The sequence below is a fragment of the Abramis brama genome (assembly GCF_963993115.1).
Source record: "Abramis brama genome assembly, chromosome: 14".
In the NCBI taxonomy this organism is placed as follows: domain Eukaryota; kingdom Metazoa; phylum Chordata; class Actinopteri; order Cypriniformes; family Leuciscidae; genus Abramis; species Abramis brama.
Genome location: NC_139976.1, coordinates 7522299 through 7536950, shown reverse-complemented (window position 1 = coordinate 7536950; position 14652 = coordinate 7522299). Strand labels below are relative to the sequence as shown.

The 14652-nt window shown below is 35.7% G+C and overlaps 1 protein-coding gene across 1 annotated transcript; it reads left to right on the top strand.

Annotated features, from left to right (window-relative positions):
• Positions 1–8990: 8990 nt before the first annotated feature.
• Positions 8991–13032, top strand: rpl38 (ribosomal protein L38). Its single transcript, XM_084134765.1, has 5 exons — positions 8991–9058; positions 9240–9265; positions 9583–9643; positions 11672–11794; positions 12963–13032. Exons 2-5 carry the CDS (start codon positions 9263–9265, stop codon positions 12986–12988), a joined length of 213 nt encoding a protein of 70 aa, XP_083990891.1. The 5' UTR covers positions 8991–9058; positions 9240–9262; the 3' UTR covers positions 12989–13032.
• Positions 13033–14652: the final 1620 nt, after the last annotated feature.

Below are 14652 nucleotides of genomic sequence, written 5' to 3'. Positions count from 1 at the left end.
CCCTCTTATGACGTCACAGCTCAGCGGCGTTTTAAAAATATGATCTTGACAGAAATGGCTATAAAGCTTACTGTAGGGCAATTACAGTAATGATTTTAATGATAATTACATTTTCACTCAGACATCTAAACATTATTTAATATATCTAAAAAAAAAATTTAACCTGACATACACACTTTAAGGGCCTCTTAAAGAATCAATCATTGTTATTGGAGAGCTTTCCTCACCAGTTTTAAAAGCTAACTAAGATTGCTCTCATTATTGACAATATTTCAGCTGATGCTGAGCTCAATAGCTTATTTGAAGTTTACACAGTGTAATAAATGTTGGAACTTGAGAACAAATGATTATGAATTCTTCTGCTAAATACCCAGAAATGGTATATGTTAAAGACTATTTGCATGCTTTGAATGTAACGGATGGAGATGATCCAGAAATAAGAAATGTTAATGTAACTGACAAGGTTGAGATTTTTATGGACGATCTTATAGTTGAACATCTCCGGAGGGACAACGCAAGGAGAGTTCGCAAGACGGACAAGAAGGAGAGAAAGGCGCTGGAGAAAATCGGAATGGACTGATTCGTCGTGCACAGCAGTTAATAAAAATGATCAGATGAGTCGAACGATTAAATAAGAGAATAATACACATTGTGAACAGTTATATGGTTGAAAATGAAACGGATGGCTCAAATGAGGATGTGTTGAATTTGCAGGACAAGCTCGAATTACTTAAAGCAATTTGAGCTTGACCTGCAAACTTAAGGGTCATTGTTAGAAGTGTTATGTGTGTGGGTGTATGTGGTCGCAAACTGTCTAGGTTGTTAGGGCCACTTGTATTTTTAAAGGGGAACTGTGAACATCAGAAATAGAAAATATGTGAAACTAGAGAAAAGTCAAAAGGGCTGCGATAGAAAAACTTACCAAATAAAGCTTTTGTGTATGTGCTGCATAAAATAGATGTGAAAAGGAAATAGGATATTTTAAATATGTGCTTCTGCAAGTGTATGTTAATAAAGGACTAGGATAAGTCCAAAGTTTTACTTTATAAGGGAATTGGCTGTACTATAATGACAGCCCATAGTTAGAAGTTTTTTTCGGGGCTGCAATTCGGGTGAAAACTTTTACGTGTTTGTTATTTTTTCGTTTGGAATTTTCGTCTTTGTATTACTCTGAATATTTTTGAAATAAAACGAAATCATGTTGTGGTGATTTGTAAAACTTTTTAAACGAGTCTAAGAGTATTTTTTCCCCTATCAATATTTCATGATTTTTCTTTTTGTAATGAAATATTAATATTGGTAAACGCCCAGTGCATTCAAATCCAAGATTGAACTGGTTAGAGGCACCGCCGAGGACCCTGAATCGACATCTTATATCTTTAATCTAAAGGTAAGGGCAATATTTGACTGCAGCAGATTATGGGTATGTTTTAGAATGATCTAGACTAGAGGTTACAGCGGGATAAAAATACAACAACAGGTAAAATCAAAGAATGCAAGAGTCAAAAATGCAAGACAGACTTTGCATGCACCTTTCGTTCCCAGACTTGATGATGATGATAATAAGAAAAGAACACTGTGTCTCACCTTCTCTGAATCCACCAAGTCACTGTTGACAGGACAACCTTTGAAAAATGTTTGGAGAAAATGATTCTGCCGCTGGGCTTCAACTCTCTGAAGTTTACTCAACTCTCAGTTATTTTAAATTGTGATAATGTTTAACATATCAGTAGCACTGCTTTTACTGTATTTCTAATCAAATAAATGCAGCTCATTAGAGCCTTTTTTAAAATCTTACCGACCCCAAACTTTTGAACGGCCATGTAAATGGTCAAATCAGTTATAGTCATTAATCCTTATCATTCTAGTTTTGCATACCACTGATTAGTCAGTTATCCTTTCATAATGCCAACATACAATATTAACCTATGAGAGCAGCCCAAACAGATTGCAATTCCGTTTTGCCATTAATGGCGCCAAAATGACACAATTCTATTTGAAACCGTTCAAAAGTAATTGGAAAACTTAGAGTTGACATTTTCAAACAACTTTTCAAACCGAAGGTCATTGCTCCAGGTTGTCTTATGGAGTGCAATTCACCAAGCACTGGAAATCAGAGACTGTGGGACTGAAGCTGGTAAATAACATTCTTAAAGACCATAAATATTTAATAAGTTAGTTCCTGTGCAGCAGAGTAAAACAGGGTAAAGGTTCAGCTGGGTTTGGAGATGATGTGGAGACGGAGCTTTGACTGGCTCAAAGGAGCAGCATGCAGGCAACAGCAGAATGCAGAATTACCCCATGTGTGATATGGAACACTATATCAGAATGTCAGCCTCCACCACAACACAAAGCTGTTTTCATTTCTGCAGCCCAGTCCTTCTGAACTAAATGATATGCTTTCCAGTCGCCAGTCAAATGTAATAAATTGTAGATATGGTGTTTTATTTTGAGTATGAGGAAACTCTAAAAGCAAATGTGAATCTTGACTTTTTAGGGGGGTTGCATGCCACATTTTATTGACAGAGATTAGGGGGAACACTATTCAGGGACACAGAATGCATTCAACTTGAGTACCAAGGTTTAGCACTTACCACTAAGCCACAGCTCAGCTCAGATGAAATTTGGCTTTTTATCGACTTAGAAAAAGAAAGTAAATAAGGTATATTTGGACAAGATCAAGTTCATTTGGCACTTACCAATAATCATCAGCACAAATATGTAAGAATTGCATAATGGCTCCAAATACTTCAAAAAGATTTCTCACTAAATGGCAGTTTTTTTTTTCTTCTTCCGTTTTAAATTTATTATTAAAACATCAATACAATATTTTTACATTTTGTGCACATATGAATAAAAATGACTGAACTGTCCTGCACTTGACAGAAATGTTTATGTAAAATATTTTTATAATAAATTTTATAAAATAAAAACATACAATATTTCACATTTTAAATCATTTTAATGCAAAATATATTTTTTTATATTAAATTCTATAAAATAAAATAAAATAATTTATATAATAGTGTTACATTTTAAATAAAAATAAATCTGAACTGTCCAGCAAATGACAGTCAATTTTCTTAATTGTTTTAAGTTAATACATTAGGCTTCAGATTATAGTGTTAAATTGTGTCTGCCTCGCATATTCCGGTCCTCAAAAGAAAGCCAAGCCCTGTTATAGAGCAATACATTGTCCAATTTGAGCACAAGAATCCCCAGGACATGCCTGGTATTACAAGGAGTAATGGTCCACTAAATGCTATAATGTAAATGATGGCAGATATGGATATATGTAAATATAAAAGTCTGATTAGCTAAATGGAAACCTGCTGGCTCAGCTCCCATGCAGTTCAGGTAATAAGAAAAACACTTAGATGGGAGACAGTGATTCAGGGAGGCAGTCAGAGAAAATTCAGGTGCCTGATTCCATTAGAGCTGCAGTTTCTCATCAGAGAACAATAACCCCAACACTTTTCATCTTTTTAAGCTCTGATTCAGCCAAATGGATGATAAAGATGGGAAATATGCCAAAGTCTATCATCAAATGTCTCCGGCATATGTCAGTCCAGTGTCTCAGATGTACTAATACAGTATAAATTCTGGAGCATACTAGATATTCAGCAAGTCATTTTTACATTAAGAGGTGCAGGCAACAGAACGCTGCATTTCAGCCAAGAGCAGAACAGACAACTGAAATAGTCCTGCTGTCGACCAGAACTGACAAAGTGAAATGCTGGAAGCCTGGTTCTGGAAGACTGACAGGCACATGGACGGCAAGAAAAGTCGGCAGCCCAGCATAGATGGGCGGCATCATGGCAGACAGCTCGGGACAGGAAGTCAGAAGACTGTCAGTTTGAGAAAAGGATGCTGACAGAATGCTGACTTTCAGAAAATACTAATGTAGGACAAAGCTATGTAAAATGAAAGTAGGAACTAAAATTTTAAGATTTTTTTTTCTTGCGCGAACTGCTGCAATATTCTTTAACATCATGTCTTTCATGTCTTCACGGTTAACAATAATATTGCAGAACACATACGGAAGACTCCAAATGTTCACACTGTAAAAAGTGAACAGTTTGATCAACTTAAAACAATTACTTCAATTGGTAACACCTAAATAAATTAAGTTTTCTCAACTTAAATCATCAGATTTTTCACGATAAAACGTGATAATTTAAGTTGAGAAAACTTAATTTCTTTAGGTGTTACCAATTGAAGTAATTGTTTTAAGTTGATCCAACTATTCACTTTTTACAGTGCATGTAACAATTTTTTCGGTATTGTACTCTACAAGAATGCAAACTCCTTCACCTGTGAATATCGTGAGATGTGAATACAAAACCATCAGGGAAAAAAAAAAAAAAAAAACAGTCATTTCATGCTTTTAAGGGCCTTCTAAAAACAGTCACTGAAAATAGAATGAAATATGTTTCTCAGAAAAAATATATTTAGATAGAATACACAAATATAAGGGGAATAGGGATGGAAAAAATTATTGGGGGAACGCAAACGTTTTGAGAGGAAACGCAAAGTATCTTGGGAAAACACAAAAGTTTTGCGAGCGAATGCAAAGTTTCTTGGAGGAACACAAAAGTTTTGTGAGGAAATGCAGTTTCTCAGGGGAACTTTTGCGAGAGAACGCAAAAGCGTTGAAAAATGTGTATGAAATATTTGCCCTCAAAATGGTGTAGTTACAACATCAACTAGCACTTTCTGAGCCATACCTCTTGGAATAAGCCATGCTTTTAGTTCACTAGTTGGATGATTACCAAATGCATTTGTGCAATTTATTGACAACAAGAAATTGGTAGTTGATTAATCATTAACATCCTAAATCTGAATCATGCAAATGTCTCTAATATGCTCGAGCCTCCATTTATTTGAAAAACAGTTAAATACAAATTCAAATCACTTTTCTGTTTTAATATATTTATTATTCCTGTGATGCAAAGATATTTTCAGCATCATTACTCCAGTATTCAGTGTCACATGATTCTTCAAAAATCATTCTATCGGTAATATGCTGATGTGATGCTCAAGAAACATTTCTTCTTATTATTAATTATTATTAATTAATTTATGAATTAATAAAAAAACGTGCTGCTTAATATTTTTATGTGGAAATATATTTTTCCAGAATTCTTTAATGAATAGAAAGTTGAAAACAACAGCATTTATTTGTAATATATATATATATATATTTTTTTTTTTTTTTTTTTTTTTTTTTTTTTTTTGTAACAATGCAAACATCTGTAACTTTTGATCAATAAAAGTATTTTTAAGAAATCTTACTGACCTCAAACTTCAAACTAAAACTCAAAGCTGTGAATGGCCTGTAATGTTCCTATCACATGGCGAAATAGCCCTTTCTGTTCCCTTGAAAAAATGATGTCCTTCATCCTCTGAAGTCAGTATGATTGCTTTCAGATAGCATCTTATAATCCAGGATGTGAGAATCAATACTAGCCGATCAATGCACATAATGCATATAAAGATGAGGGGAAATCCCTTGTCAAATTCAACCCCGTTGTGGGACTGTATAAATATATTCCTGTGGAAGAAAATGTTTCTGTGTAGGCCGAGGACTCATGAGAACGCTTACCTTTGGTTCAGTTCCGTATTCATGTGTAAAATCCTCAACCGATGTAAACCTAATTGAAAATTCCATTTTACGTTATTCCACCAGTGCTATTTCCACTCCAGGGGCTCTTGTCTTATCCCAGTTCCAGATATATACATTACCATCCCTGTGAAGCCCTACAGCGCTACAGGTTTGAAATTAAGGATGAAATTAAGTTGAGCAAAACTAATGATGGTTGGATGAACCCTGCTTCTTATTCCCATGTATGGTTCCAGCAGAATCCAAACCATGATTGATGCTGGGCCAGCACCACACATTACTTCTGGCTATACACACAGTGAAGCTTGTGTTTGTCTCACCTGAATGGCGGAGTGATGAACTGCGTGTCATTACTGACGATGTACGTTAGTCGAAATGGAGCCTGAAGACTTGGCACGCATCTATTCTAATGTCTTAGAGACGGTGTGTAAGGAAAGCCCTGTGCTGCTGTGGTATAGTCACTTGTGAAAAATGCCTAAGGAGATTCTTTTTGTTGCAATGAGTAATTTTTGTAAAGTGAAAAATAAATGGAATTGAACACCATGCTAGCAAGGTACAAAAATGATTTCTTCGGCATGAAATGAAAGTTGTGATAGTCTTTTCTTCCCTGTTGTGATGTATATATTTGTCCATGGGGATTTGATTGGATGGTTGTGGTTTGCTATTGGTGGATCTCTTGTGAGTGACAGGTCGTCCCGCCTTCGCACCGGTAAACACATCATCAGAGAAGAGATGAGGTCACTGCAAGAGGGATGGGGAGTTATTTGGATTAGAAATTACAAGGGCACATGAATTTCTAAAACATTTTGTGCATGGATAAATCATTTATAATAAATACTGGAATCCCTCTATACCCTGGGAACTATTTGAGGGACAGCCATTTGTAGTGGTGTCCGAAACCATAGTGGACGTTATATATCGAGTAAACTCATTCAATCCCATACTTCACCGCTATAACAAATGTACAACAGATAGGCTACATCTGAAATCGCATGTCCTGTGACAAAATAAGTATTTCTGACGCACTCGACATCTAGAGATTACCCATAATGCACTGTGAGGGTGTTGCCGAATTAATTCCCATGTTTCGCCAGAAGATGGCGCCCGCAGCAGAATTATCCATCCATCCTTTTTCCAAACCGCTGGTCCAATGTGGCTACAGTGTAATATCATACGGGTATAAATTCCTTTTTAATTGATTATTAAATTGTTTAGTTAAGGTTTAGAAACTTGCAACATACAGCAACAAAGTCGCTGGCAGTGTGAACGGGGCTTACATTTTCATGATTATACACTTATGGCAGCTTCATTTAAAATGATTGGCTATTTCATGTAAACATATTCAGAAGTCTGACCCTGAAGTCTGTAGCCCACTTGTGCGAATTAAAGTTTCACCAGGTGAGAATTTTGAACAGGTTGCTCAATAAAAATAAATAAAAAAAAACATATAAAATGAAAGAAAATGTATGCCTGCCCATGCAAACCTTGCTGCCAAGATGATCATTTCTAGTTTCTATATATTGATCTGATTCCTCAGGTCCCTCCTTAAAATGTGAGTCTAGCAAGTGAAAATCAAGTCTGATCCAAAGGGTCAAGGTACAACCAACTGCGACTGAAATGAATGAGAATGCTAGCAAATATTTTGCATAATAACACATCAGTCAGTAAGAAACAGCTTTACTCAGTTACAGCGTTACAGAGTCCGAGGACTGAAGTATATGGAAATATGTATATGTATATGTTTATGGAAAATACAGGCTCAGTAAATGGTCAGAGAGTGCCCTCTTTCCTCTCCTTCTCTCATGATTCATACAGCTGTTTTTGTTTCATGAGCTTAATCTGCCATCTAGTGCCATTGCATCAAAGTGACTGCAAAAAATATGGAGACATCATATATAAAATATAGTATGATAAATGCCTATGAGCACTGGAAGATGGGGAAATTTGCTCCTCATCAACCATCTGAAATATGCTTTTCAGATTTTAAGTTTTAATGCCCAACCTGCACCAAACCTACCATCATTAACATCTCACTGAGGTCGGACAGGCTTTAATAAATTCCTTGAATGGAAGCAGCAAATACACTGAGCCAAATGAACCCAATCAGCATTCTGCTCAGTGGAGGGGAGCGAGCTGTGGGATCGTGGGCCGAAACACATATGAGCCAGTGGGACCGTAATTAGAGTGAGGAGGGCAGTGCTGGTGTCTACCTTTATTAATTAAGTGCAGAGAAGCTGCAGATGTCACTCAAGAATCCAGCAGATGAGGTGAAATAAATTCAAAAGCCAGATGTGTGAATTATTGATGTGCATGTGTATGCATGGCAGATGTGCATAACTTGTTTGAACTGATGGCTGTTTAGAATCAGATCTAGCAAATCAGTGATTCACTTTTCAAGTTGGTTCTTATAATTGGTCAACACAGACACACACACACACACACACACACACACACACGATTTATCATCACAACTTTTTTTTCTTTTGTCAAATCGACTTAATCGATTTTTTATTAATCGATAATTAATGTTGCTCAGATAACATCATATTTTTATTTTGTGTTGATTAAACCATTCTCCTTCATTGTATTAACTCATTTTTAATTTCAATGAACTCGAAATTTCAAGGTAACCAGGTTACTTACTTTTTTTAAGTTAAACCAACAATATTTTTTTTACAGTGTAATATTATAATAATAATAATATAGCATAAATAATAATGCTAGTCCCAATTTGTATCTTTAACTACACCTCATTATATACACAGCGAGACCATAAATGTAATGAGATAAATGTGGTTGATCTTTATAACCTAATGAACTGATATATATTTGTTGGACCATGACTTTTTAATTCTATGCACCAATTTATTCCAGCGTCATGTTTAATTTAACACATTCCTAAAGAATGATTATGATCTGAAGATTGTTAATATCCAGCAACATTTTTGTAACCAGTGCTTCGCTTAAAAAAAAAAAAAAAAAAAAACATTATCCTGGGTAATAAACATAAAACTTTTTCTTTATTCAATATCAAGATTTAGGGTTAGAATTTGAGAATGTTTCAATTTTTTTTTTTTTTTTCTCTTTCTCTCGTTTTCTCATTTTTTCTTTTTGTGTCTATTTTATGTTAAAATATGTAGAAAATTAAGTGTATAGCAACAACACAATAACAACGATGATAAAATGTATTTTTATTTAAATGGCGCAAATTGTTAATATTAAATGGTGTGACAATTTTAAGTGTTTTAAGTACAAATATGTTCAATATAGTCTATATGAATAAATGACATGAAGACATATCCATGCTTAAACAGTAGATGTCACTGTGAGTTTTGACTTGCTAGACTGGAAAGCCCCTCTCGAGCCACCGTAGCGCTTTATATTACGAATTCACGCGGAAGTCCCGCCCCTTTTCCCCTCTCGCTCGCAGGACGTGTAAGTGTTAGCAGTTTAGCTCTGTCAAAATAATCCGTGTAAATCTGCATCCATCCAACAATATACACATTTATAGAATGTTTGGTGTGAAAGCATATGTATAAATGTGTCATTAAACGGAATATTTACCGGAAGTTGTTTAGAAAAGTGTTACAATAAAGTCTGTTTTGTTGCATTGCAGGGTCGAGCCGCACCTGAAACAAAATGGTGAGATAGTGTTTGTATTTGCATTAATGTTGTTTTACTAATTGATGGGTTGTTCTGTTTTATCTGTATTAGTGCCATTTGTTTTAAAATAATCTGTTTAAATTAACTTAAAAGTAGTTTATAGGAATAGGATCATGGGAACGCAGAATGTGGCTAATGCTAAAACATGATTTTCACGCTTGTGGATAATCTAGAAATGTCAGAATCAAGTGGAAAGCTTAGGCTGTTGATAAACCATGATTCTGATCTTAGCATTGATATGAGTGCTATTATATGTGAATGGCAAGATCTCAAATGTGCGTTTTTTTTCTTAACAGCCACGCAAAATTGAAGAAATCAAAGATTTCCTGCTTACAGCAAGAAGGAAGGATGCCAAGTGTAAGTTTAGTTTCAAATAAACCAGTCATAATCCATTTATGATCTCTGAGGTGGCTATTCATTTCAAGTATTGCTGGTGTAGTACTGTATATTGTGTCAGGTGGTTTGTTTTGATGCTTTTCAAGGTTTCACAGAACTTATGGCAGTGCATCTCAATCCTAGAGGACTGCACATTCTGAACGTCTGACTCATTTCAGGTTCAGATGCTCTGTCTACATCAGGGTTCACCAATCTCGGTCCTGGAGGGCCGCTGTCCCTGCAGAGTTTGGCTCCAACCAGCTCCAACACACCTGTTTGAAAGTTTCTAGTATGCCTAGTGAGATCTTGATTAGCTGGTTCAGGTGTGTTTAATTGGGGTTGGAGCTAAACTCTGCAGGACAGCGGCCCTCCAGGACCGAGATTGGTGAACCCTGGTCTACATTAACCCGGACACATTTGAAAACGCTGTTTACGCATGCTCCCCGTCCACTAGCGTTTTCCAAAAGTTGCTCATCCACACTGAAACGTCTAAAAATGCTTAAATCAACTTAATGTTCACACAATGTTCTTCTGGCACGATTATTTTATTACCAAAATATCCCAATGCTCACTTTTGCGCCCTCAAAACTGTATGGACTAAAACGCAATTGTCATTTTTTCAGCAATTGTGAGTCATCTTTGCAGAAAAGTAATATGAAGATTCTACAAAGGAGCATTTATCCTTTGCAACACTAGGCGCGTTTCCATTACAGATGTGTGCAAAACTTTTGTGATTTTCCATTGACTGATGTAGTAATAAATAAGTAAAATTGCGATAAGTAAAATCATTCCAAAAACCATGGCAACGGACGTTGGTAGGTTTATGTACTAATCCCAGCCACTGCACTAGCCATTATTATTAATTGAAGGAGATGTGTGTTTTCCAAGCATTAATGGTAAGGAAAGACCCTTATACTTGTGAGCGGCACATGCTTCTGGGTATTTCTCCCTCAGATCTGCTTCCAGGTCTTGATTGTGGCATTTATTTGAGGTTTAGAATCCATTATTCCTGTAATTCTTTTGTCTTATATGAATTTAATAAAGAACTGTCTTGTATTCTGTCCAAGCACACCGCGTCATCTACGTCAGGTGACTGTAAATGTGCAAAAACTGTTTCCATTGCAGTTTTGCGAAATATTTCTTTTTCGAATTGCCTGAAAACCACCATGCGAGCGGAAAAACTTTTTTTGCGATAAATGGGAGTTTTTGCGAAAATTATGTGTTTCCATTAAGCGTATTTTCAATTCGCAGTTTCAATTTGCGCAATTTGAAGGGTAATGGAAACGCGGCTACTGACAGTAATCAGCAGGCACAACATTGCCGTTATAACCATAGATATCTATGGGTACAAAATGTGTCACGTCATTGTTTTCAGTCCACACTACAATGCAAATGGTTTAAAAAAAAAAAAAATTATCCACTCTGGGTGTTTTCAAAAAGCTCAGTCTTAGTTGATAATAATGGTGTCTCAGTGTGGATAGAAGGCCAAAACAGAGAAAAAGATGCATTGTCAAATGAAAATGTATTAGTGTGGTCAAGGCAAGAGACTACAGTATGCAAGTTGTCCAAACACTTCGGGCTTGTTCTGTGCCCACTGTGCATTTACACGCTTGCTAGAGCAATGATGGACCTAGTGCTGAGTTTCGCATCACTCCGAGATTTCAGTTCCACCGGTTCACTAACACTTATAGCTGTCTCGCACCTTGAAATAAGCTGATGGAAATCGAATGTTAAATAAGACAGACATCAAAAATGTGCAGTACTTGGGTCTTCCGGGAACCGGATTGACAAGCACTGGCTTAAGATTGAACAGATGTTGTACTGTTGGTCTAAAAGGACATAATGTACAAAAGGAATGAATTTCAGAGGCTTGAGTTTGACACGTATTGTGCTAATACTATTGCTATTTTAACGCATTAAATGCGTATACGCATATTTAGCTTCTGCATTGGCTATTGGAAAAATGTTTACTTGTATTGATGACTTCTCTAAATTCATGTTTTCCTACAGCTGTCAAGATCAAGAAGAACAAAGACAATGTGAAGTTCAAGGTCCGCTGCAGCAAATACCTGTACACATTGGTCATCACAGACAAAGAGAAGGCTGAGAAGCTCAAGCAGTCCCTGCCACCAGGTCAGTCTTCAACAACACCCAATCAAACCGCAGTGATGAAATGCAAATAAGATTATAACAGAACACATCAGTCGATACGTTTACATGGACGACAATTTTCCGAGATTAAGACAATACAAACTATCATGTGAACGGATTTCTCATTACCTTCATCCGGCTAAAGTCATTCTCGAAGTGTAAACAAATTGAATTAAGACATGTGGAGTATTCCTATTTGTCGCATTTTGTCTTTTAAATAATCTTAAGTCATTTTGACGGCCCCTGGTTCAGAACCACTGATTTAGGGGCTGTTTACACGACGCCGTTTTCAACTAAAAACGTAACTTTTTATGCGTTTTGGCCGTTCGTTTACACGAGAACGGCGTTTTGGGTGCCTGAAAACGCAATGTTTTGAAAACGGGTTTCAAAGTGCAAGTTATTGAAAACTTTCTCCCTTGTATACATCAAAAACACGAATCTCTGGTGACGATTATGTCTTGCGCATGCGTATTACATGCTCAGTCTATAGTGTTTCATCGCCATCTAATGGCCTGGCAGCAGAATACTGGGGGATTTATTCGTTTTTGCGTATCCGTGTTATTGGAGATCATTTTGACGATGTCGTCTGTTTGCGGAAAACTCAAAGGAAAAACTTCTCCGTATTAAGCATATCATTGTTGTGTAAACGTACCCTTAGACTAAATGTTTGGCTGTAGATATTGCCATTTTTGTTGGATATTGAATGAACGTATTGAATCTTGAAATGTTAATTTACCAGGGTTGAGTCAGTGATGGGAACAGTCACCTATAAACAACAGGGAATGTTAACATGTTCAGGCTTGAAGTAAAGCCGTTTAATGTTTATGTATTATAGTTGAGCTCTTAATTGGGGTTAATTAGAATTTTTGTGAGATCCTTTACTTGATTTTAATCTTCAAATGCCAACTGACTGGAAACATCAGGTGTTTGTGAGAAGTGCAAGTTGTCCAAACACTTTGGGCTTGTTCTGTGCCCACTGTGCATTTACACGCTTGCTAGAGCAATGATGGACCTAGTGCTGAGTTTCGCATCACTCCGAGATTTCAGTTCCACCGGTTCACTAACACTTATAGCTGTCTCACCTTGACTTGGTGTCTTCACAAGCATTACTGTAAATGTGACCTCTCTCTCTCTCTCTCTCTGGTTTCAGGTCTGGCTGTGAAGGAGCTGAAATAGATGTCTCTTGTACAAAATGTTGAATAAAATTGGGAAAAAATTAAGTGGTTTGTGTGTTTCTATACTGTGTGTTTTTTGATCTGTTTGATTAAAAAAATCATGCCTTGTTTAGGTTGTGAAAAGTATACACACCTGTTTTTTTGTGGGTCAGTAAGATATATATATATATATATATATATATATATATAAAAAACATTTTTTAAGAATTGTCATTTTAAGGACATTAAATTGGTCAGCAAATACTTGCATTTTTACAAAAATTCATTCAAATAAATGCTGATATTTAGGGCATCTTTTCTGTTTTTAACATTGATTATAAATGTTACAGCACCAAATCAGATCCTGAAATTTCAGCTTTGCCAGGAACGAATTATATTAAAATAGAAATTACAATATTTAAAATAGAAGTTTTTCACAACATCAGTTTTTACTGTAATTTTTGATAAAATAAAAGCAGTTTTGGCGAGGATAAGTGAAGTCTTAAAAAAAAACCCATAAAATTCTTGCTGATGTTAACTTTTTGTACTTTGTGAAATTTTCATAGAGCTCAAACTTATTCGCATTAAGGCTTTGAAGGCAAAAGGTTTATATTATAAATGTTACAGTCGAGTGTGTCCAAACATTTGACTTGCTGTATTTCTCACACAAGCTTCATACCCTTATAAACTCCTTGCACAATTATAATTTAAGTTGCTTGTTTAGAAAACCAATTATATTTATGGTATTTTAACTAACAGTGGTATTTGGTACGAAGTCAGTCTCTAAACATTTACAAAACTTCCATAGATGTGGCCTTCTCTTCAAGTTCCTGAAACTACAAGGTGTTTATTAAGAGAATTTATTGCTGATATTTCAACAAATGTACTGTTTATTGCACAAGACCCTGACAAAAGGAGTGACGTTTTAAGATCTACTTACAAACCTAACAAAACCAACACAGAGACCATGTTCTTAAAGAATTAGCACAAGGCAATATTATTTATATAGCACATTTCATACACTATGGCAATTCAGTGCTTTACAGAAAGGAATTAAAAGCAAGGAAAATTAAAAGTTTTTAAAGAAATTAGGAGCTATATGATACAGTTATAAAATGAATTAAAAGAGTAAAAAGATGAATCATAGATAAACTTCTCATCTGGTAAAACACCGGTGTATCAAATTTTTCACAACTTTAAAAAAAATCTATTTTACTCTTGAGATTTTCTCATGGTGATTACACGGTGTCTGTGGTGTTCTTTCGGCGAACACTAACAAAATAATAAAATTATCTCACTATGAAAGTTAATGTATCAGTATGCTAGCCTTCATTTCTGTCTATATGTTCTCCTTTGGAACGAAACGATGAGAAGAAAATAAAACTGAAAACATTGATATTTTGTACCGGTGTCTGCATTTACTTGAATTGCCCAATAGATGGCAGCATTGCGTCGGAAATTTATGACAACACTCAGCATTTATCTTTTTAAATATATTTTATTCTAACTGGTAATTTAAAGCTAAACTCTAAAAGCAAGAATATACCCAATCTCTACTGAATCTCGTTTTCAACGCAATTAAACCACCATAAAAAAAAAAAAGTTCCGAAAGAAAAAAACTGCCTCTTTTCTTATTCAGGCGCGACCCCGAGTCCCATTCGTGCGCTCATTCAAAGCAAGCTCGCT

What these genes read in the sequence shown, in the direction of transcription:
- rpl38 (XM_084134765.1), top strand. An exon ending in AAGAAGGAAGGATGCCAAGT is followed by an intron (nt 9,644 to 11,671) that starts GTAAGTTTAGTT and finishes GTTTTCCTACAG; the next exon opens with CTGTCAAGATCAAGAAGAAC. An exon ending in CAAGCAGTCCCTGCCACCAG is followed by an intron (nt 11,795 to 12,962) that starts GTCAGTCTTCAA and finishes CTCTGGTTTCAG; the next exon opens with GTCTGGCTGTGAAGGAGCTG.